Here is a 24,839-nt window from a genome sequence, read left to right as displayed (position 1 = left end):
ACATTTGCAGCATTTTTGGAAAAAGTAAGATATTGGAAACTACTTATATGTCTGTCTTTTGGAGAAATTGATAAAATGCATCATCATACAGTTGAATACTATATAACCATTAAGAGGATTTAGATCTATTATGACATGAATAGATCTCAGAAACAATGTTGAGTTAAAAAAGGCAAAGTATTGGAAACTTTGAGCATGACAGTATGTTGTTTATAATTTTTTTTTTTTGAGATGGAGTCTCACTCTGTCGCCAGGCTGGAGTGCAGTGGCACACTCTCTGCTAACTGCAACCACCGTCTCCTGGGTTCAAGCGATTCTCCTGCCTCAGCCTCCTGAGTAGTTGGGACTACAGGCCTGCACCACTACACTCAGCCAATTTTTGTATTTTTAGTAGAGACGGGGTTTCACCATGTTGGCCAAGATGGTCTAGATCTTTTGACCTTGTGATCCACCTGCCTTGGCCTCCCAAAGTGCTGGGATTACAGGCGTAAGTCACTGTGCCTGGCCAATATAATTTTTAAATTAAAAGAATATGTTAGGCCGGGTGCAGTGGCTCATGCTTGTAATCCCAGCACTTTGGGAGGCCGAGGCGGGTGGATCGCTTGAGGTTAGGAGTTTGAGACTAGCCTGACCAACATAGTGAAACTCCGTCTCTACTAAAAATACAAAAAATTAGCCGGGTTTGATGGCAGCACCTGTAATTCCAGCTACTCAGGAGGCTGAGGCAGGAGAATCACTTGAACCCAGGAGGCGGAGGTTGTGGTGAGCCGAGATCATGCCATTGTACTCCAACCTGGGTAACAAGAGTGATACTCCATCTCAAAAAAAAAAAAATTTAATGATGTTTCATTTTACCTTTTACATTGACTTGGATTTTGGTTGCTTACATAGGAACCTAAGGCTTTGGAGCTATGCCAGCCTGATAGCTTCCAAGTTTATTTTATCAGTGTGCATACGTGTATGTGTATATTTTATGTGTATGTGTGTGTAAAATAATGTTTTATATATGCATTATATATATAGTTAACTTCGTATTTTGTTACAAATTTGAAATTATTTGGAAGCTTTTTTTTTTTTTTTTTTTTTTTTTTTTTGTTGAGACAGAGTTTCGCTCTTGTTGCCCAGGCTGGAGTGCAGTGGCATGATCTTGGCTCACTGCAACCTCTGACTCCTGGGTTCAAGCGATTTTCCTGTCTCAACCTCCTGAGTAGCTGGGATTACAGGCATGCATCATCACGTATGGCTAATTTTGTATTTTTAGTAGAGACAGGGTTTCACCATGTTGGCCAGGCTGGCCTTGAACTCCTAACCTGAAGTGATCCACCTGCCTTAGCCTCCCAAAGTGCTGGGATTACAGGCATGAGCCATGGCACCTGGCCAAGGAAGCTTGGTTCTTAATGACTGCATAGTATCTCATAGTTGCTTGACGTTTATGTTATTTCTAAATTTTGCTCTGGAATGTTGTTGTTTTTTTTTTTTTTTTTTTTTTGAGACAGAGTCTTGCTGTCACCCAGGCTAGAGTGCAGTGGTGTGATCTCAGCTCAGTGCGATCTTGGCTCACCGCAACCTCTGCCTCCTGGGTTTGAGCGATTCTCCTGCCTTAGCCTCCCCAGTAGCTAGAATTACAGGCCCATACCACCACACCCAGCTAATTTTTGTATTTTTAGTAGAGATGGGGTTACACCATGTTGGTCAGGCTTATCTCGAACTTCTGACCTGGTGATCTGCCTGCCTCAGCCTCCCAAAGTTTTGGGATTACAGGCGTGAGCCACTGCGCCCGACCTAGTTTACACTATCTTTAATAATGTATGAGTGAAAAAAGCAAAGCTCAGAGTGGGATGGGATCTCATTTGCATAAAAATGAAGGATGGAATTAGGCTATATACTTATAGATGCATAGAATATATTTCGAAGGATACAGTAGAATCAGTTAATAATGGTTGCTTGCCGGGCGCGGTGGCTCAAGCCTGTAATCCCAGCACTTTGGGAGGCCGAGGCGGGTGGATCACGAGGTCAAGAGATCGAGACCATCCTGGTCAACATGGTGAAACCCCGTCTCTACTAAAAATACAAAAAATTAGCCGGGCATGGTGGCGCGTGCCTGTAATCCCAGCTACTCAGGAGGCTGAGGCAGGAGAATTGCCTGAACCCAGGAGGCGGAGGTTGCGGTGAGCCGAGATCGCGCCATTGCACTCCAGCCTGGGTAACAAGAGCGAAACTCCGTCTCAAATAAAAAAAAAAAAAAAAAAAAAAAAAATGGTTGCTTTTCTGGGGAGGCAGATTGGGAATTTAGTGGAATGGAAATTTACTGTGAACCTTTTTGTACTGTTTTGAGTTTTCTGCCTTTGGGCATATTTTTCACTTAAAAATCTAATCAAAATAAAATTTCAGAAAAACAGCTATGTGAATGTATTTGAATGTATGCACCCCAACTTTCCTTTTACACATAAGGCCTATGGGAGATTTGGAATCTGGCATGAATTCTTATGCATGCGCACAAGCAGTAAACATATGATTAGACATAAGTAGCCCATGCTTTTTGTGGCTGTGCCACTAGGGCATTATCAGGGTGGCAACCATAGCCATTTGACTGCTTTTTGGTATAAGTGATACAAAGGCCAATAAAATATCCTTCTGCATAGATATAGCAACATTATACGTTATAGTGCTAGTTTTAAGTAAGATGGTCCTAATGTGGTTGTGTGCTCTATCTCTAGTTAGAGATGTTTATGATTACTTCCGAGCTGTCCTACAGCGTGACGAAAGAAGTGAAAGAGCTTTTAAGCTAACCCGGGACGCTATTGAATTAAATGCAGCCAATTATACAGTGTGGTAAGTAATATACGTTGTCAGTATTCCCTGCATAAATGTTTTACTTTAAGTGGCTTTTCTTTTTCAAGCTGTACTTTAATTTTTTGGTTGGGGAGATGGAGTTTTGCTTTTGTTGCCCAGGTTGGAATGCAGTTGGTACGATCTTGGCTCACTGTAACCTTTGCCACCTGGGTTGAAGTGATTCTCCTGCCTCAGCCTCCTGAGCAGCTGGGATTACAGGCAGCCGCCACCATGCCTGGCTACTTTTTTTATATTTTTAGTAGAGATGGAGTTTCACTATGTTGGCCAAGCTGGTCTTGGACTCTTGACCTCAGGTGATCCACCCTCCTTGGCCTCCCAAAGTGTTTGGATTACAGATGTGAGCCACCAAGCCTGGCCTTTAATTTTTATCAAAATCGATTTGAGTATGGGTTTAAGAAGCTGCATGAAAAAAAGTAGCAATTCCAGCCCATTCCCTCCTACCGCCAGTTCCACTCCACAGAGGCAATAACTCTTAGGGATTTTTTTCTTGAATTAATCTCCATATTCTAGATAATTTGCTTAATTGTTATTATTTTTTTCATTTTAAACATTATTCCTTCTGTGAAAGATCGTTCATTCTCCACTACCCTCTCTCCATCACAAATGAGCACTCAAACTTATGTTCATGCTGACCCACATTTTAAAGTGTAATTACATTCCTTCTAACAGTGTCATTTTTGTTTTGTTTTCTTTGTACCAGTAGGTAATTTGTCTTCCAGATGCTCTGATATATGTAAAGTGTCATTTTTCTATTGAACACAGGTCATCCTTCAGTTCCATTTTTCTTTTCACTAGTTGGGTGCTGCATACCTGGTCTTCAGCTTGTTCATGTGTTAGATCTCCTGTGTCCTAGACCCCATACCTTTCTCTTTCTTGATTTACTTTCTCATTTTATAGAGCACATCATTGAGTGGAAGGATGGAAAGTAATTTTTGAGATTTATACAATTAAAAATCAGTAGTCTCTCTTCAACTATAGTAATAGGATTCTAGATTGGGTATTATTTTCCCTAGGAAATTTAAAACTCTTTCTGTTTCTCTTAGCTTCTTTTCAGGTTGAGAAGATTTCCATTCCTTTGTTTAAAACTTCTTTTTAAGTTCTGGGGATTTTTTTGTTTTCTTCTGATAATTTCTTCTCTCTTTCCTCTGTTTACTTTTTCTGGAATGCCTTTTAGTTATATGTTGTATCTCCTGGATTACCTTTTCTTATATCCATTTCTTTGTCTTTTATTTTCTTTTGAGATATTTCCTCAATTTTATTTTCTAACTCTTGTATGGATTTTTAAAGATTTCTACATTTAATTTGGGGGAGCAGTTTTTTGTTCTCTGAATATTTTTTTTTTAAATAGTGTCGTGTGTGTTTGTGTATGTGTGTGTGTGTGTGTGTGTGTGTGTGTGTGTGGTGTGTTTTAGAAGTACAGTTACCTTGGAGTTTATTTAAACTAAGAAAAAAGTCGTAATGTTTTCATGTAATACGTACTTGGTTCCTTAAATAACAATTATGTGTCAGATAGGGGAAGGAATTAAGGAATTTGCACTTGTGATCCATACAAACCACCAACATTTTAGGTTGTACACAATTAAAGAAATATCTAGATTGGACGTGATGGTTTATGCCTGTAATCCCAGCTCTTTGGGAGGGCAAGGGGGGCGGATCACAAGGTCAGGAGTTCGAAACCAGCCTGGGCAACACAGTGAAATCCCATCTTGGTACGCCTGTAATTCCAGCTACTTGGGAGGCTGAGGTGGGAGAATCACTTGAACCCAGGAAGCAGAGGTTGCAGTGAGCAGAGATTGTGCCACTGTACTCCAGCCTGGGTGACAGAGTGAGACTCCGTCACCAAAAAAAATAAGGAAATATTGGAAATACTTTTTAAAACAGTGTAGTAGCCAGTACACTCCAGCCTGGGCAACAAAGCGAGACTCCGTCACCAAAAAAAATAAGGAAATAATTAGAAATACTTTTTAAAACACTGTAGTAGCCAATACATAGAGGCAAGCTGTAGGTGGGCACAGGAATGCAGTTTATAAAAGAAAGAAAAAATTAGGAGCTACTGAATTTCTTTAAAATCACTGAGTAAGAAAAGCAGCAGTGAACTTACTTTTTTTTTTTTCCCCATGTTTTAAAAAAGTGACTTTTTAAATTACTATCCGCAGGTAGGGCCTGCATGAGGTGGTTGGTGTGCTGGGCTCGGGATGATGTGTGGACTGTGGAGATGACAGAAAGGCAGGAAGGAAATGGGGTGTATTTGAAGGCCAGGCCCAAGGGGTCCTCAGGTCCGCTTCTTGGAAGGGACATCCTTGAGGAAGGAATCATGGCAAGTCATAGCTAGGCCACCAATCAGATTAAGAAATTCTGAGAAATCTAGCTGCCCATCATTGTTGGTGTCCAGTTTCTTCATCATACGGTCAAGGACACTGGGGTCCTTCTTGTTCTTTGTGAAGGCAGCCAGTTTTCTATCCATGTTGCTTAGGAACTCCATCTCAGAGAGAGTGTAGTTACAAGCATCCTTTCCAGTGTACTTCTGGAAAACAGTAGTCAGGGACTCGATGCACCACTCAGCCTCTGTAGAGCTGGAGATTTTTGCCATGTTGAAGCTGAGCGAGGCATGTGGGAGGCTGTGGTTGGGAGCAGCAATGAGAGCTCTGGGCATGGCATGCAGGTCTGGAGCCTCTCCCTGACCCACGGAAACACTGACCTTTCATATTGATTTTACGCAGTTCCTATATAGTACCTTGAGCAAAAGTTAAGACTCTTCTCCTCTATTTTTGGTAAATGACTACATGGTAAACTTAGATGACTTTTTCCTCTGGATTTTACCTGGGAGTAGCTTCTTAAAATTTTTATTTAAAAAAGGGCAGGTTTGCCACTTTTATACTACTGTCACTAATGTTAATATTTCTTGGGATCTCAGGAAGATTCATATTCTTTACAACTGATACAGCACTGGCCGGAGCTTCCGCTAAGCCAGCCTCAGATTCTTCCAGCTTATTTTCTGTATCAATTTGTGTAACAGTCTCATTTATGTTAGTCTTTTTTTTTTTTTTTTTTTTTTTTTTTTTTTTTTGAGACGGAGTTTTGCTCTTGTTACCCAGGCTGGAGTGCAATGGCACGATCTCGGCTCACCGCAACCTCCGCCTCCTGGGTTCAGGCAATTCTCCTGCCTCAGCCTCCTGAGTAGTTGGGATTACAGGCACGTGCCACCATGCCCAGCTAATTTTTTGTATTTTGAGTAGAGACGGGGTTTCACTGTGTTGACCAGGATGGTCTTGATCTCTTGACCTCGTGATCCGCCCGCCTCAGCCTCCCAAAGTGCTGGGATTACAGACTTGAGCTACCGCGCCCGGCTTATGTTAGTCTTTAATAGCGTTCCCCCATCACCATTTCTGCAAGAATACTGTGAACCTTGTCTACATGGAAGATCAAATCCAGTTCACAGACTTTTTTTTTTTTTTTTTTTTTGAGACAGTGTTGCTCTTGTTACCCAGGCTGGAGTGCAATGGCACGATCTCGGCTCACCGCAACCTCCGCCTCCTGGGTTCAGGCAATTCTCCTGCCTCAGCCTCCTGAGTAGTTGGGATTACAGGCACGTGCCACCATGCCCAGCTAATTTTTTGTATTTTGAGTAGAGACGGGGTTTCACCATGTTGACCAGGATGGTCTCGATCTCTTGACCTCGTGATCCGCCCGCCTCAGCCTCCCAAAGTGCTGGGATTACAGGCTTGAGCCACCGCGCCCGGCTTATGTTAGTCTTTAATAGCGTTCCCCCATCACCATTTCTGCAAGAATACTGTGAACCTTGTTTACGTGGAAGATCAAATCCAGTTCACAGACATTTTTTTTTTTTTTTTTTTGAGACAGTGTCGCTCTTGTTACCCAGGCTGGAGTGCAATGGCATGATCTCGGCTCACCGCAACCTCCACCTCCTGGGTTCAAGCAATTCTCCTGCCTCAGCCTCCTGAGTAGCTGGGACTACAGGCACGCGCCACCATGCCCAGCTAATTTTTTGTATTTTTAGTAGAGACGGGATTTCACCACGTTGACCAGGATGGTCTCGATCTCTCGACCTCGTGATCCACCTGCCTCGACCTCCCAAAGTGCTGGGATTATAGGCTTGAGCCACCGCGCCCGGCCTCACAGACATTTTTAAAACATTTATCTAATGTTTCCACAAATACTTGAATTAGATCTAAAATGCCAAGTTCATTCTCTGAAGAATCCACACAGAAGACAAAATATTAACATTGCATAATGTCTATAAGTCAGTTTGTTGTCGGATCCTCTAATTAATAATCTTCCTTCTAGGAAATTACAAACATTTTCATCTCTCTTAGATACGAAATGGAAAGTCCCCCTGATGATTTGCTGTTGTGTATCTTCACTGTAGGGATGGTAGAACTTGGAGAGCCTCGTCTTCCCATGGTTGTTGAAGATTAGGATGGCTTTGATCATGGCTGGGCACTGGGGGCCAGGGCGGGGGGCAGGTGCTTGACTCTCGCCAGAGATCCTTCCCCACCTGTCCCTTCTTTTTTTTTTTTTTAATTTCATGGGTATGAGATCTTTTCATCTCTTTTGGTCTCCTTCATGGTTGGTAATTCTTGACTTTCTTTTTATGCTTATAAGAGAGACAGGAAAAATCCTGACTGAAAGCCATGCTTCTGGCAGGATTTATCAGCCAGAGGGCTTCTCTGTGAAGTTACTGAGTGGAGATGTGGCTATGTTGTAGTGAAATCTCACTTGGTCAGTATTTAAATCTTTTCTCTTGGACAGTGTCTCTCAAAGAGGATTAAGTAGTTTATTGCTTAAAGAGTATACATTTGGCTGCCACAGTTCTAGGGGATCAGGCAGGGGAAGATGGTAGGAGAGTCTTACTGTTTAGGATGTCAGCTTTTTGCAGATCTTACCTTGTGATTTGAAAAAGAAATTTTTTTTTTCTAACTTAGTATATCAACATTTTAAATGTCCTTGTTTCCACCCTTTAACTTACCCTGACTTCTAGTGTGCCTAGTAACCCATTTCTCCTTCATATTTTTCCAGAGAATAAAGCCACTTGTCTCCTGCCCAAGACAGAGGATGTCACTTCTGCTCAGGGGAGTGGGAAGGGTCTTGACTGCCAAGGACTCTTTTTCTATAGTCTTTCCACTGCTTTTAGTCCCACCTTTGATGCCCAGTTTTGGAAATATGTCATACCTCTGATTTCTGGAATTTTCTTACGGTCTTATTCTGTGTTTTAGTCAGTTAAATCTTGTCTACCTGCTTAAACTTCCCATAATGTTGTTGACCTCTTCCAGTTGCCGTGGTATGTTTGTCCCAGATTCTCTTTGTTCTTGTGGGTTTATTCCTTTGTTGTCATTTTAGTGGGGTTTTATTAGGGAGTAAGAATAAACTCGTTTACTTAATCCAGCCTGTTTAACCGGAATTCTCAAGTGTGTTTCGTCATTTTTGGAACTTAGAATACACTTAAAGATTGCCTGCGAGTTTATTGATGTTGTGAAAAAAGCAGTATACCTGGAATCATTACCCATAAAAGCCAAGGGCTTATATTTACAGTCTCTGTGAAGTCTACTTTTTAAAAATAATAATGGAGAGACATACTATCGTCTCTCCTACTTTGCAGTTCATTTTATTTTATTATTATTATTTTTGAGACAGAGTGTCACGCTGTTGCCCAGGCTGGAGTACAGTGGTGTAATCTCGGCTCACTGCAACCTCTGCCTCCCAGGTGCAAGCGATTCTTGTGCTGCAGTGTCCTGAGTAGCTGGGTTTGCAGATGTCTTCCAGCATATCCAGCTAATTTTTGTATTTTTAGTAGCGATGGGGTTTCACTATATTGGCCAGGCTGATCTCGAACTCCTGACCTCAAGTGATCTGCCTGCCTTGGCCTCCCAAAGTGAACAGTTCATTTTAAAAGCTAATAAAATTAGGTCCTGGAATGCCCATTACTTAGTAATTGGAAATTTTGAAGTAAAAATATGCCAGAACTAACTTTTTAGGAAACATTTTTTTGTTCTTGGTTCTTCACCTATGGGGAAATTAAAGAGAAACTTGTTTCATTTATAAGCAGCATTTTTGTGGTGGTTCTACAAGTAAATATTTTGTTAATGTTTATAATAGAATTAATTTTTTATATGAATAATGTATCTACAGAAACAAGCTGTACTATATAGGGAAAGAGATGTCTTTGTTTCTCATATTATAGAACACCGGTGACCAGAGTAGTACCTGAAAATAATTTTAGTTGGTTTTCTATCATTACTTAAGATATAGAAATTTATTTTTCTTCTCTCTCGTACTTGTTACCTCTCACTATTTTTACTAAATGTGCTGATTTCTTCTAGTCACCAGATAGTTGTATGAATTTGGACACCCACAAGCAGTTTTATACAGAGTATCTCTGTATAATTTTTTTTTTTTTTTGAGATGGAGTTCCCCTCTGTTGCCCATGCTGGAGTGCATGGCACAATCTTGGTCAACTGCAGCCTCCACCTCCTGGGTTCAAGTGATTCTCCTTCCTCAGTCTTCCTGAGTAGCTGGATTACAGGCACACGCCACCACGCCCAGCTGATTTTTTTTTTTTTTGTATTTTTAGTATAGGCAGGGTTTCCCCATGTTAGCCAGGCTGGTCTTGAACTCTTGACCTTAGGTAATCTGCTCACCTTGACCTCCCAAAGTGCTGGGATTACAGGCGTGAGCCACCACGTCCAGCCTGTAATTGATTTTTTCTTTTTTGAGACGGAGTCTTGCTCTGAGTGCACTGGCGCAATCTTGGCTCACTACAACCTCCGTCTCCCAGGTTCAACTGACTCTCCTGCCTCAGCCTCCCAAGTAGCTGGGACTACAGGCACGTGCCACCATGCCCAGCTAATATTTTTAGTAGAGAAAGGATTTCACCATATTGGCCAGGCTGGTCTCGAACTCCTGACCTTGTGATCTGCCTGCGTTGACCTCCCAAATTGCTGGGACTATAGCCGTGAGCCACCATGCCCTGCCATATAATTGTTAAATTATACAGAATACCTGCCAAAATTTTGTCTAACTGTATTGCTAACTTGTAGCTGTGTTTGATGTTGTTACTAGGCAACTTCTGTGGAATAACACGACTTTGGCTTTTTATATTTGCCCTAGGCATTTCCGGAGAGTTCTCTTAAAGTCACTTCAGAAGGATCTACATGAGGAAATGAACTACATCACTGCAATAATTGAGGAGCAGCCCAAAAACTATCAAGTTTGGTAAGTTGAAATTAGGAAGAAAGGATGTCACGATGCTAATATTAATAGTACTTGCTGATGGATGATGAGATCATTGGGAAATTTTTGTTTCTTTGTAATTTGAGTCCTTTACATTGGAGTTACTGTTAACTGCCTCATGGGATTGTTAGGATGATTAAAGAAAATAATTTGGCCGGTCGCGGTGGCTCACGCCTATAATCCCAGCACTTTGGGAGGCCGAGGCAGGTGGATCACGAGGTCAAGAGATTGAGACCATCCTGGTCAACATGGTGAAACTCCATTTCTACTAAAAGTACAAAAAATTAGCTGGGCACGGTGGCATGTGCCTATAATCCCAGCTACTCAGGAGGCTGAGGCAGGAGAATTGTCTGAACCCAGGAGGCGGAGGTTGCGGTGAGCCGAGATTGCGCCATTGCACTCCAGTCTGGGTAACAAGAGCGAAACTCCATCTAAAAACAAAAACAAAAAACAACCAAAAAAAAAAAAAGAAATAACTTACATTTAGTGCTCAAACTGGTGCTTGACCTGTAGTTAACACTTGAATATTAGCTACCATTATTACTTAAAGTTTCAGTGTGATATGCTGTACTGCTAGAGTCAGAAAAAATTGGAGTATGTGTGAAAAATTTGAAAAATGTTTTCTACTTAGTGTGAGAAATTAAGCCCCTAGGCTAGCACACATGAGTATGGGGATTGTTGTGGGTGAAGGTAGCTGAACACGGTAGGGAAAAAGAGGCGTTAGGGAGTAGGCAGAGAACAAATAGGAAAGAGTTTGAACAGTAGCCAGTGTGCATAGCAGCGGGAATTGCTGCAGTGGTGGTGTGGTGTGTGGTGTGGTGGTGTGTGGTGTGATGTGGTATGTTGTGGTGATGGTGGTGGTATGGCATGTGTGGTGATGTGGTGGTATATCTGGTGTTGGTGATGTATGGTGTGATGTGAGGTGGTATGGTGTGTATGTGGTGGTGTGATGGTGTGTAGTGGTATAGTGTGGTGTGCTAGTGGTGTGTGATAATGTGTGTGGTGTGTGGTGGTGTGATGTCTGGGGGTGTGCTGTGGTGGTGTGGGGTGGTGTGTGTGTGGTGGTACGGTGCTGTGTAGTGGTGGTATGGTGTGGTATGGTGATGTGTGATGTGTGTAGTGACGGTGTGAGGTGTGGTAGTGGTGTGTGGTGTGGTGGTATACAGTGGTGTGTGGTGGTGTGGTGTGGCGTGGTGGTGGTGGCAGCAGTGGTGACGAGGTGAAAGTGGTGAAGTAGAAGAGGCTGTCTGCCCTCCCACCAAGGCTGTCTCCACTTCGGTGCCTCTGCCTGCCTACTCATAGTGTGGGGGTTACCTCCATCTTACTCTTTCCCAACATAGTGACCTATACACATCGTATCATCTTGATTCCTGAGATTTAAGGAAGACTTGAAAGGATGGACCCTTGAGTCAAAGTATTCTGGGCAGAAGCATGAAGGACCATGATGCACCTGGAGAACTATGTAGTTCTATGTAGTTCTGTGTGATGCAGGTGGCCTCAGGAATAGGGACAAGGAGTTTGCACTGATCTTAGTGACAGTGGAGAGCCGGTGACAAGTTTTAATTAAGGAATTAACATGATTAGACTTGTGTCATAGAAGGCTAACCCTGATGGCAGGTGGAGGCTGGACTGGAATAGGTCCACATTTCTGGAGGCCTGGAGTCTGGGAGGCCATTGTCGTGTAGGTTAGAAGAGATGAGGCTCAAAATGTGGCAGGGCTGTGGGAGAGAACGGTAAATCTGAGAGAGATTTTGTATATAAAAGCAACAAGTTTTGAAGTTTTAATTTATTGAGGGAGTGACAGAGAATGACTATATATTTGGCTTGACAACTGGGTCAGTAATAATGCTGGCTACTTTGGCAATTTGGGAGGCAAAGCAGCAATTTTTTTTCTTTCTTTATTTTGAGGCAGAATCTGGCTCTGTTGCCCAGGCTGGAGTAGAATGGTGTGATCCTGGCTCACTACAGCCTCCACCTCCTGGGTTCCAGAGATTCTCCTGCTTAGTAGCTGGGATTACAGGCATGCACCACCATGCCTGGCTAATTTTTGTATTTTTAGCAGGGACGAGGTTTCACCATATTGGCCAGGCCGGTCTCAAACTCCTGATCTCAAGTGATCCACCTGGCTCGGTCTACCAAAGTGCTGGCATTACAGGCATGAGCCACTGTGCCCGACCAAAGCATCACATTTTTGGGAGAGAAAGCTGGGATCAGTAATGGACAAGTGGGGTTTGATCTGCATGCGGAAAAACTGTGTATTGCTGTGCAGTAATTGGTTGAAAATGTTCTATTCTTTTTTATTCTTTTTTTTTTTTTTGGTGAGTGAGTCTCGCTCTGTCACCCAGGCTGGAGTGCAATGGCACAGTCTTGGCTCACTAAAACCTCCGCCTCCCAGATTCAAGCAATTCTATTACCTCGGTCTCCTGAGTAGCTGTGACTATAGGCGTGTGTCACCATGCCTAGCTAAGTTTTTTTTTTTTTTTTGGTATTTTTAGCAGAGACAGGGTTTCATTGTGTTAGCCAGGATGGTCTCGATCTCTAGACCTCATGATCCACCTGCCTTGGCCTCCCAAAGTGCTGGGATTACAGGCATAAACCACCACGCCTGGCTGAAAAATGCTCTTTTGAAGTGATGGCAAGACTTAGGGGCTGTTTGCTTTCTGGAAGTGGTAGTTGATGTCCTAGCTGTGGGTGAGGAAGCTCAGGGGAGTTAGAGGAGAAGGTCGAGGATAGAACATTGATGAATAGCTGGGTGCCGTGGCTCACGCCTATGATGCCAGCACTGTTGGAGGTGGAGGCAGGAGGATTACTTGAGCTCAGAAGTTGGAGGCTGCAGTGAGCCGTAATGGCGCCACTGTACTTCAGCCTTGGTGACAGAGCAAGACCTATAAAAAACAACACTGGCTGGGTGCCGTGGCTCATGCCTATAATCTCTGCACTTCGGGAGGCCAAGGTGGGTGGGTCACTTGAGCTCAGGAATTCGAGACCAGTCTGGCCAACATGGCGAAGTCTTGTTTTGACTAAAATAAAAATAGCCAGGCAAGGTGGTGTGTGCCTGTAGTCCCTGCTGCTTGCAAGGCTGAGGCATAAGAATCACTTGTGCCATGGAGGCAGAGGTTGCAGTGAGCCGAGATTGTGCCACTGCACTCCAGCCTGGGCTACAGACCAAGATTCTTTCAAAAACAAATAGGCTGAGTGTGGTGACTCATGCCTTAGCACTTTGGGAGGCCAAGGCCGGTGGATCACTTGAGGTTAGAAGTTTGAGACTAGCCTGGTCAACCTGTTGAAACCCCATCTCTACTAAAAATACAGAAATTAGCTGGGCATGGTGGTGTATGCCTGTAGTCCCGGATACTTGGGAGTTTGAGGCACAAAAATTGCTTGAATTGGAAATTGGGAGGGAAAGGCTCCAGTGAGCCAGGATCGCACCACTGCATTCCAGCTTGGGCAACAGAGCAAAACTTTGGTCTAAAAATACCAAAACAAAGGAAAACTGAACAAATGGATCATTTAAAAGGCAGAGAAGTGTGCAAGTAAGACTGAGAAAGAAAACGAGAAGTTAGTGTGATGACATAAATCAAGAAAACAGAGAGTTTTGAGAAAAAAGAAATGGGCTGGGAGTGGTAACTCATGCCTGTAATACCAGCAGTTTGGGAGGCCAAGGCGGTCGGATCACCTGAGGTCAGGAGTTTGAGACTAGCCTGACCAACATGGTGAAATCCCTTCTCTATTAAACATACAAAAATTAGCCAGGTGTGGTGGTGTGCACCTGTAATCCCAGCTGCTAGAGAGGCTGAGGCACGAGAATCACTTGAACCCAGGAGGGGAAGGTTACAGTGAACTGAGATCATGCCACCATTGTACTCCAGCCTGGGCAACAAAGCAAGACTCCATCTCAGGAAAAAAAAGAAAGAATGAATGACATATCAGCTACTGAGATGAGAGGTCAAAAAAGGGCTGAAAGTGGCAGAGCAGTGGATTGGTTAGGTGCTTCTTAGCCAGTGTCCTTGCCACATGCTGTCCTCCCACTGGTGCTGGGGTTGGTGCTGACCTGCAGTTAGGAGGTGAAGAAGCTCAGCTTCTGAGAAATGAATGCAGTAGTCCGGGCTATGGGGTTTTGTTTGTTTTTTCAAGGTGTTGAAGACATCATGGTGAAGGGAGAGTGTTAATACAGAGAGAGAGGTTGAGAGTTCAGGAGAGAAAAGATAGCATCAAGGGGGAGTTGGGAAGCAGGGCAGTGCACAGGTTACCTTAGAAGAAGGAGTACTTCATCTCAAAGGTGGGTAACATGGAGCATTAACTACCATCTTGCCCAGCTGTGGAATAATCACCTGGAGAATCAAATATCAAGGCGTATGTCACCATAGATAGATGATTAATTTCCTAAGAATTAGGATATGATAAACCTAACAGTGCATAATTGTTTCCAGTAAATAAGATTATTTGCAAATACAAAAAAATGTAAATAACATTATTTGGCAGAGGATGAAAGTAGTAGCTATTGTACAAATTTCTATTTGTAAAATTTCATTTAAAAACTTTACCACTATAGCCAGGTGCAGTGGCTCACGCCTGTAATCCCAGCAATTAGAGAGGCTGAGACAGGTGAATCACTTGAGGTCAGGAGTTTGAGACCAGCCTGGCCAACGTGGTGAATCTCCATCTCTCCAAAAAATACAAAATTTAACCAGGTGTGATGTGATGGTGTGCACCTATAATCCCAGCTACTTGGGAGGCTGTGGCAGGAGAAACGCTTGAACCTGGGAGGTGGAGGTTGCAGTGAGCCGAGATTGTGGCATTGCACTCCAGCCTGGGCAACAGAGCAAGACTCTGTCTAAATAAACTAAAAATTAAAAACTAAAATCTTTACCGCTGTAGCCTCTTTATTAAAAGATTGTTGCATTTCTAAGAAATTGCATTATAAGATAGTTGTTTGAATGAGAAAAGCGTTTAAATGGAGAGTTTCAGACCCTCACTAAAGTTATTTACTCTGTGGAATTAAACTGCTTTTATATAAAAATCTGTAGCTATAAAATTCTGACATCACAGGCATTAGTATTTGATTACATCAGTTTTTGCTAAGGAGAAATTGCTTTTCTTTTCTGTATACTGCAGACACTGTTGTTAGCACTTCATCACCCACTGTTAATTAAAACACAAAATCACTCAAAGTAGCTGCTGTGGAAAGCCCAGCAGTTTTTAAGTTGTACATTTTTAATTGTCTACTCTTTTCCTTTTATAACTAGTATAGTACAGGCAATGCAAATTCTGTATCCCTGTTAACAAATCACTTTTTATTAACTTCTAACTATGAAATCTTACGCTATAATATAAAGCCCTGTAACTCCTTAAATTGGAGAACATCAGCATGAACTTTCTTCCTCAGTTTGATATCCTGGAGGATCTGATTCTTAGTTTTTTCTAAATTACTGAATTCAATGGCAACCTGGAAAAATAAAATGTAGCTAGTGTTCACTGACTTGAAAGATTTCTAAAATATATTTGGAAACCTGTCTAGAATTTTCTTTCCCCTTTTTTTTTTTTTTGAAACGGAGTCTTGCTCTTGTCGCCCAGGCTGGAATGCGGTGGCGCAGTCTCGTCTCACTGCAATCTCTGCCTCCTGGGTTCAACTGATTCTCCTGCCTCAGCCTCCAGAGTAGCTGGGATTACAGGTGCTTGCCACCAACCCTGGCTAATTTTTGTACTTTCAGTAGAGACAGGATTTTGCCACATTGGCCAGCCCGGTCTCGAACTCCTGCTCAGGTGATAACGCCTGCCTCAGCCTCCCAAAGTGCTAGGACCACAGGTGTGAGCCACCGCGCCTGGCCTATGATTTTCTTTTTGGTAGTATCTTGTCTTAATAATCTGTAAGACAAATTTTTAAATTTTCGAGGCATGTAGAATAGGTCATTCATTAAGCATTAAATTCTTCCTTTTTTCCTATGGTTGTGCTCACTTTTAGTATAAAGAATGTTATACTCTAATAGATTTTTTAAAAGATCTGTTTTATTGAGATACAGTTTACTTACCATACAATTCCCCCATTCAAAGTATATAATTGGTTTTTAGTATATATAAGATATATACAACTGTCACCATAGCGAATTTTAGAACATTTCACTAATAGATTTCTGTAACTATTTCAGCTAAGGAAAATTATAAAAATGGAACCCAATATAAAACTCTTTTTTTTTTTTTGAGACGGAGTTTCGCTCTTGTTACCCAGGCTGGAGTGCGATAGCGCGATCTCGGCTCACCGCAACCTCCGCCTCCTGGGTTCAAGCAATTCTCCTGCCTCAGCCTCCTGAGTAGCTGGGATTACAGGCACGTGCCATGCCCAGCTAATTTTTTGTATTTTTAGTAGAGACGGGGTTTCACCATGTTGACCAGGATGGTCTCGATCTCTTGACCTCGTGATCCACCCGCCTTGGCCTTCCAAAGTGCTGGGATTACAGGCTTGAGCCACCGCGCCCGGCCAATATAAAACTCTTAATTGTTTTTCTAGTATAGAAACTCCTCTGTTGACAGTTTGCAAATTGTCATAGCTGTGTGCCAGTGTAGCATTGAATTCAGTTCTGCCCACTAATTTGTGGAATGAGAAGCTGCTTGTGTGGTAACACTTTGCACTTAGCGAAAATTAATAGGTATGTGTAAGTAGAGGAACTTATATACTAGAGAAGATAATCACATTTGCTCTCGTCTCATTATACAATCTAGTAATGTTTCAAAATTTTTTGACACAATTTTGTGGTTGTTGAAGGATTACTGTACTTCCAGATGTAGTTTGAGATAAACTATCTGAATTTTTTTCTTATTTTTGTGTTACCTTTTTCTCCAATAGTGTCTTGAGAATTAGAGATGAATTTTTGTTTCTTGTGTGTCCTTCCATGTTACCTAGACAACATGTGCAGCTGATATTTTAGTTCTTGGATAAATTAACAAAAAACTTCTCTCCCTTCTTCTCTGGGCTTTAGGCATCATAGGCGAGTATTAGTGGAATGGCTACAAGATCCATCTCAGGAGCTTGAATTTATTGCTGATATTCTTAATCAAGATGCAAAGAATTATCATGCCTGGCAACATCGACAGTGGGTTATTCAGGTATTGCCTTTCTTGTACAGTGTTTTTCAGATTTTTTTTTAACTGAACTAACTAAAATTACTATTAAAATCTGTTTCTAAACTAAAACACACACATGTAAAGATCATTGCACACAAAGTATAGGAGAATTGCTTGAACCCGGCAGGGGAAGTGAGCTGAGATTGCGCCACTGCACTCCAGCCTGGTGAGAGAGTGAGACTTTGTCTCAAAAAAAAGAATTACTCAAATACTTAATTAAAACCTGACATCCTTCATGTTAGCTAACCTTTATAATCTCTTTGGATATAGTAAATTTTAAATATTTTAAAAATTGAATTGTGTCACACATTTGTTAGCAAATTGAGTATAAAAAGCATATTTAACTATGGATGTATTATTTTAATTAACAGAGGCATATATTAAGTTTGTTTCATAGATAAACTTTGGAATATGAGTTTACAGCAACTGTTAAGTATTTTACTTCTACCCACGTGTTAAAGTTTTATGCTAAATCCTGAATAGAATAGTTGTTAACTCCCACTCTGGGTTTTTTATTTTAACAAACAGTTCTAGTGTTGTTTCCTGTGAATTTTTTTCTAGGGATTGCTACTTTCTGCACTATTCATTAGACCAAGAGCATTTCACCAAATATTGAAAATTTAAAAAAATTTTAAATTTTTCCAAATTTGATTAAAGGGATAACATGTTATAAAGATATTCAGTATTTTTACTTCTTTCTGAAAAACAAATCACAAAAGCATACATTTCACACATACACATGGCTCTTTCCATCTACCACAAGCGATTAAGACCTAGAACATAACTGATATTTTTGAAAAGTCCCCTTAACTGGCATGCTTCTTACTGAGATTCTTATAAAAGGTTCCTGTGAGCAAAGATTTAAAAATATCTCTTAATTGTGTTGTAGTTTATTCATTTCTATTTATTTTATAAATTACACATAATTATCTTGTTTTCACATTTAATAATTATGGTTTTATATATTTCCAATATAATTTTTTAAAAGATAATGATTTCAGCTATAATGAATTCTGAAAACTGAAGAGAATCTGTCTATAAATTTTCGTATGCTGAATAAAAAGGAAATAACTTGTTCCAAGTAGGACATATATATATTATGTGAATTACTTACCTGGCAGGGGAGATGTGATCACTGAGGTGATTTTCCCAGGATAAAGTTCATTCATTGCACTCCGGATGTGCTGACCCCTGTGATTTCCCCAACTGTGAGAAACTCGACTGCATAATTTATGATAGGGGGACTGTGTGGCACTTTCCCCTGGTCTTCACAATTTAAGAACAGGTTTTGGCCGGGCATGGTGGCTCATGCCTGTAATCCTAGCACTTTGGGAGGTTGAAGCAGGTGAATTGCCTGAGCTCAGGAGTTTGAGACCAGTCTGGGCAACATGGTGAAACCCTGCTTCTACTAAAAATACAAAAAATTAGCTGAGCATGTCAGTGTGTGCCTGTAGTCCCAGCTATTCGGAAGGCTGAGGCAGGAGAATTGCTTGAACCCGGGAGGCAGAAGTTGCAGTGAGCCAAGATTGTGCTATTGCACTTCCAGCCTGGGCGATAGAGCAAGACTCCATCTCCAAAAAACAACAACAGATTTTCTGTTTATTTTTATTAAAAAAAAAAAAAAAAAAAAAAAAGTGAGTCAGTGGTTCTCAAGCAGCAGTGATTGTGTCCCCTAGGGGACATTTTTGGTTGTTACAACTTGGGGCATGTTGCTATTGGGAGCTATTGGATAGAGGGCCGGGATGCTACTAAACATCCCAAAATGCACAGGGCAGCCCCCCAACAATAAAGAATTATCCAGCCTGTACTCTCAGCAGTGTCACAGCCAAGGAACTCTGGTCTATTTCTATATGGAAAGCTATTTTAATATTTTAGTTATTTTCAATCAGAATTTTAAGAATTCAGCATATTCTTTGATGATGTAAAATGGGATTCTGAGGCAGTTCTTTTTTTTTTTTTTTTTTGAGACGGAGTTTCTCTTTTGTTACCCAGGCTGGAGTGCAGTGGCGCGATCTCAGCTCACCGCAACCTCTGCCTCCTGGGTTCAGGCAATTCTCCTGCCTCAGCCTCCTGAGTAGCTGGGATTATAGGCACATGCCACCATGCCCAGCTAATTTTTTGTATTTTGAGTAGAGACGGGGTTTCACCATGTTGTCCAGGATGGTCTCGATCTCTTGACCTCGTGATCCACCCACCTCGGCCTCCCAAAGTGCTGGGATTACAGGCTTGAGCTACCGCGCCCGGCTGAGGCAGTTCTTTAAAAAATATTTTATGGCTGAGTGCAGTGGCTCACGCCTGTAATCCTAGCACTTTGGGAGGCAGGGTGGGTGGATCACAAGGTCAGGGGATCGAGACCATCCTGGCTAACATGGTGAAACCCTGTCTCTACTAAAAATTAAAAAATTAGCCAGGCGTGATGGCACACAGTTGTAGTCTCAGCTACTTGGGAGGCCGAGGCAGAAGAATTGCTTGAACCAGGGATGCAGGGGTTGTAGTGAGCTGAGGTTGCACCACTGTACTCCAACCTGGGCGACAGACTGAGACTCCATTTAAAAAAAAAAATTTTATGACATATATTATAAATGTAAAATTTTAGTTTTAAATGTTAGTTTTAAACATGAATCATAAACATTCATGGCCTGTATGTCACTGGCATTGACTACACTAGAGCTTCTTAAGTGAAGGAGTGAAGAACCCTTCTTTGCCCCCAATCCATCACAGGTTGGATGTATTTTACTGTATTTCATGTATGTCTCATTTATATAAAATATAGCACCATGTATTTTACATAAAATTTATACAATTTATTTGAAATTTTACAATGAGGCTGGGTGCAGTGGCTCACACCTGTAATACCAACACTGGGAGGCCCAGGCAAGTGGATCCTGTGAGGCCAGGAGTTCAATCAAGAGTAGCCTGGCAACATGGCAAAACCCTGTCTCTGTAAAAAATACAAAAATATTAGACAAGCATAGTGGCGCATGCTTGTGTTTGCAGCTACTCAGGAGGTTGAGGCAGGAGAATCACTTCAGTCCAAGAGGTTGAGGCTATGGTGAGCTATGCTCACGCCACTACACTGCAGCCTGGGCGACACAGTGAGACTCTGTCTGAATTAAAAATAAAAATAAAAATGAAATATATACACACAAACAGAATATTACTCACCAGTCAAAATAAATGAATGATCCATACAGGCAACAACTTGAATGGATCTCAAGTGTATGATCCTTTGTGGAAAAGGGAGTCTCAGGTTTCATACTGCATGGCTCCATTGAGAGAACGTTCTTGAAATAGCAAAATTATAGATGTAGAGAACGGATGAGAGGTTGCCAGGGTGAGGGAAAAGGGAGTACAGCCATAAAGGGGTAGCATCAGGCAGTTTCTTTGTGCTAAGGGAATAGTTCTGCGTCTTGATTGTAGTGGTTATACTATACATGGTATAAAATTGTGTAGAACTATATTTTGCCCCCATTCCCCACCTGTACCACATACACACAAGTGACTACATACAAGATCTGAATAGGCTGGGCGCGGTGACTCACGCTTGTAGTCTGAGGACTTGGGAGGCCGAGGCAGGCGGATCACCTGAGGTCAGGAGTTCGAGACCAGCCTGGCCAACATGGTGAAACCCTGTCTCTACTGAAAATACAAAAATAGCCGAGTGTGGTGGTAGGCACCTGTAATCCCAGCTACTTGGGAGGCTGAGGCAGGAGAATCACTTGAACCAAGGAGGCGGAAGTTACAGTGAGTCAAGATCGCTCCATTGCACTCTAGCCTGGGTGACAGAGTGAGACTCCATCTCAAAAACAAAAAAACCAAAAACATTTGAATCAAGTTAGCGGTTCCATTAACAATAATGTGCTGATTTCATTTTCTGGTTTTGGGATTGCGCTTCAGTTAGTAAGATGTTTACCATTTGGGGAATCTAAGTGAAGGGTACACAGGACACTGTGTTATATTTATAACTTATATGAGTGAAAAACAGAAACACATATGTATAGAAAATACTACTCCCAATTTTTCATTATTAGATTCAGTGGACATAAAATTATTATTATACTGATAAAACAGCTTGTAGATGTTTACGCTCTCTTTCTATACTTAGCATGCTGGAGACTGAGAACAGTGGGAAGACACCAATCAGTGGTCCACACTAGGATCACTGAACTCCACTAGGAACTTTCACAATAATTTTCCCTTCCTTAATGCATTTGTTTTCATGATCACCTGTAAAATCGGGGACTATCACAGGAGATTCTTACTTTTTTTTGCTGTTATCAAATAAGAAAACTTCATTATCTTTTTCATAGTTAATGTCCCCTACTTTCGAAGTATTTGTAAGTTTTTATCCTTCTCCTCTTTTAAATTATCTTTATTGGTTTTCTTCCCCCCATGATTTTTTTTTTTTGAATTTATATTGGCTGGGTATGGTGGATTATGCCTGTAATCCCAGCACTCTGGGAGGCCGAGGGGGACAGATTGCTTGAGTTCAGGAGTTCAAGACCAGCCTGGGCAACATGGTAAAACTCCCATCTCTATGAAAAATACAAAAATTAGCCAGTTGTGGTGGCGCCTGCCTGTAGTCTCAGCTATTTGAGGGGCTGAGGCAAGAATATTGCTTGAGCCTGGGAGATGGCGGTTGCAGTGACCTGAGATCATGCCATTGCACACCAGCCTGGGCGACAGAGCGAGACTCCATCTCAAAAATTAATAAAAATTTATTTCTTGGTCCAATTGTGTGTATTTCTTTTTTCTTTTCTTTCTGCTTTTTTGAGACAGGGTCTCTTTCTGTGGTCCAGAGTGCAGTGGTGCGATCATAGCTTGCTGCAGCTTTAAACTCCTGGGCTCAAGCAATCCTTCCTCTTCAGCCTCCTGAGTAGCTGGACTCTAGGAATGTGTCACCATGCTTGACTAATTTTTTTATTTTTATTTTTATTATATTTGGAGACAGAGTATCACTTTATCCCCCAGGCTGGAGTGCAGTGGCTCTATCTCGGCTCACTGCAACCTCCGCCTCAGGTTCAAGTGATTCTCATTCCTTAGCCTCTTGAGTAGCTGGGATTACAGGCGCCTGCCACCATGCCTGGCTAATTTTTGTATTTTTATCAGAGACGAGATTTTGCCATATTGGCCAGTCTGGTTTTGAACTCCTGACCTCAGGTGATCGCCTGCCTCCGCCTCCCAAAGTTCTGGGATTACAGATGTGAACCACCGTGCATGGCCTGCCTTTACTATTTTTTGAAATGTGGTCTCCTTATGTAGCCTTGGCTGGTCTCAAACTCCTTCTGCTTCAGCCTCCCGAAGCAGTGGAATCGCTGGTGTGAGCCACCACTGTTGGGCATGTATGCTTCTCTCCATGTATTTTAATGTGATTCTGTCATGTATGTGCACTTTTGAATGCTGCCCTTTTACTTTGATATATTAATATCAAGTCACATGAAATTTATATCTATACTATGGTCACTTATTCTCTTACTAGTGAGTTTGGTGGGGTTCTCCCCCCAAATTTTCTTTGATGTCTTTTTTACTGCTTTCTGTATGTGTCTTTCCAGTCTCTATCATCAGCTTCATACTTGTGTCCCTCTCTGTTTTCTTTTTTCTTTTTTTTTTTTTTGAGACAGAGTTTCACTCTTGTTACCCAGGCTGGAGTGCAATGGCACGATCTCGGCTCACCGCAACCTCCGCCTCCTGGGTTCAGGCGGTTCTCCTGCCTCAGCCTCCTGACTAGCTGGGATTACAGGCACGTGCCACCATGCCCAGCTAATTTTTTGTATTTTTAATAGAGACGGGGTTTCACTATGTTGACTGGGATGGTCTCGATCTCTTGACCTCGTGATCCATCCGTCTCGGCCTCCCAAAGTGCTAGGATTACAGGCTTGAGCCACCGCGCCCGGCTCTGTTTTCTTTACTTACAGCTGTCACTACCTTCTGAATTTGTGATAAATCCTGTGTCTTCAGTTCCACCTTCTTTGTTGAAGTTTTATTTATTTATTTTTATTGTTCCTAAATCATGGGACATTTCTAATTGGATGGTTTTTCTAAATTTTTCCTTTAGGAATTTAAACTTTGGGATAATGAACTGCAGTACGTGGACCAACTTCTCAAAGAGGATGTGAGAAATAATTCTGTCTGGAACCAAAGATACTTCGTCATTTCTAACACCACTGGCTATAATGATCGTGCTGTATTGGAGAGAGAAGTCCAGTTAGTAATCTTCACTTGCTTGTTCATTACAAACGTCTTTGCATGCCTACCGTGTCTCAGGCACTGGGGATATAGCAGATCAAGATCCTACCCCATGGAACTAAAAGAGGACAGAGTACTGAGTGAAACATACAATGATAGATTTACAAATAATGTAGTATACCTCTACTTGTAGTATCTTAAGTTTCTTGAAATATTGCTACTGGAGATTGAAAAGAATTCCAGTGTTATGGGGTATTGTCTAAGAAGCTTTATTATAAAACTATCTCATTAAATTCTGTCGCATTTTAGATAATCATCCCCAGATGCCATGTTACCCTAATGTAGGATTTGGGGTTGGATAAGTTTTGGTTGTAGGATGCTGTCCTGTGTTTTGTAGGGTGTTTAGCAGCATCCTGTCCTTAAGCAAAAATGTTTTCAGACATTGACAGCTGTCCCCTGAGAAGTGAAGTCACCCTGGAGTTGAGAACCACTGTACAAAGAGCTATTATTAGAGCTAGAAATTCTGAGTTGGCATCAGTTTCTGTGTTGTATCCATAAACATTAGTAGCCACGATTTTTCTGACCTTACTTGTCCATTGTATCTGGGTGTCTGTTTCACAATTTGAACAGGCTTACTGTTTTTAGAGCCTGATGAGATGGGAGTCATAATTTTAGTATAGGCATGTTTGAACGACTGTTGGGCAGAGCTGATTTGTATGGTGCACCTGTCTGTCATCCTCCAAGCCCTTGCTTTCACCTGGATTGAGGCAGCTTGCTCTTATTTTATCTGCTCTATACAGGATTCTGGTGACTTGAAATTTATAAAAGGCTTCAATCCATGTCTCACTTTAATGCCCCGCTTTGGGCTTATGTCTGGAGCACACACTACCCCTCAAGCACACTTTATGCTTTCTTTCTACTGCTGTCCTATATAAAGCATACCTGGTTTTTTGAGCCTTGCAGATATTATGGTTGGGTTTTTAAATATGTATGAGTTGAAGATTCGTGGCAGTCTTGCATTGAGCAAGTCTGTCAGTGCCATTTTTTCTAACAGCATGTGCTCACTTTGTGTCTCCGTGTCACGTTTTGGTACTCCTCAGTATTTCACATTTTTTCATAATCATGATATCTGTTCTAGTGATTTGTGATCAGTCATCTTTGATCAGTCATCGATTGTAATTATTTGGGGGTGCCACAAACTGCACCCATATAAAATAGCAAATACCACTGTTGCATGTGTTCGCTCATCTCTCTCCCTCACCTCAGGCCTCCCTATTCCCTGAGACACAACAATATTGACATTAAGCCATTTAACCCTGCAATGTCATCTGAGTGTTCAAGTGAAAGGAAGAATCACAGCCTCTCACTTTAAATAAAAAAACTAGAAGTGATTACGCTTAGTGAGGAGTGCATGTCAAAAGCTGAGATAGGTC

At 41.7% G+C, this 24,839-nt stretch overlaps 1 protein-coding gene, 1 non-coding gene and 1 pseudogene across 2 annotated transcripts in view; 2 read left to right on the top strand and 1 right to left on the bottom strand.

The window, feature by feature from the left end:
- The window catches only part of FNTA (farnesyltransferase, CAAX box, subunit alpha), a 46,729-nt gene that overhangs the window by 6,865 nt on the left and 15,025 nt on the right, over window positions 1–24,839 (top strand). Inside the window, exons 3-6 of the mRNA XM_010330226.3 lie at window positions 2,718–2,832; window positions 9,979–10,083; window positions 17,076–17,202; window positions 23,276–23,424. Coding sequence (XP_010328528.2) covers window positions 2,718–2,832; window positions 9,979–10,083; window positions 17,076–17,202; window positions 23,276–23,424 — 496 coding nt within the window. The remainder of the gene's footprint in view (window positions 1–2,717; window positions 2,833–9,978; window positions 10,084–17,075; window positions 17,203–23,275; window positions 23,425–24,839) is intronic.
- Window positions 5,126–5,443, bottom strand: LOC101041514 (protein S100-A11 pseudogene; annotated as a pseudogene).
- On the top strand, window positions 18,327–18,484 carry LOC120361561 (U1 spliceosomal RNA). The gene has a single exon (XR_005577738.1). It is a non-coding gene; the product is annotated as a U1 spliceosomal RNA (small nuclear RNA).

This window comes from Saimiri boliviensis, chromosome 13 (assembly GCF_048565385.1).
Source record: "Saimiri boliviensis isolate mSaiBol1 chromosome 13, mSaiBol1.pri, whole genome shotgun sequence".
Lineage (NCBI taxonomy): Eukaryota > Metazoa > Chordata > Mammalia > Primates > Cebidae > Saimiri > Saimiri boliviensis.
The sequence above is the reverse complement of the archived record's forward strand: the minus strand, read 5'-3'. Positions and strand labels throughout refer to the sequence as shown.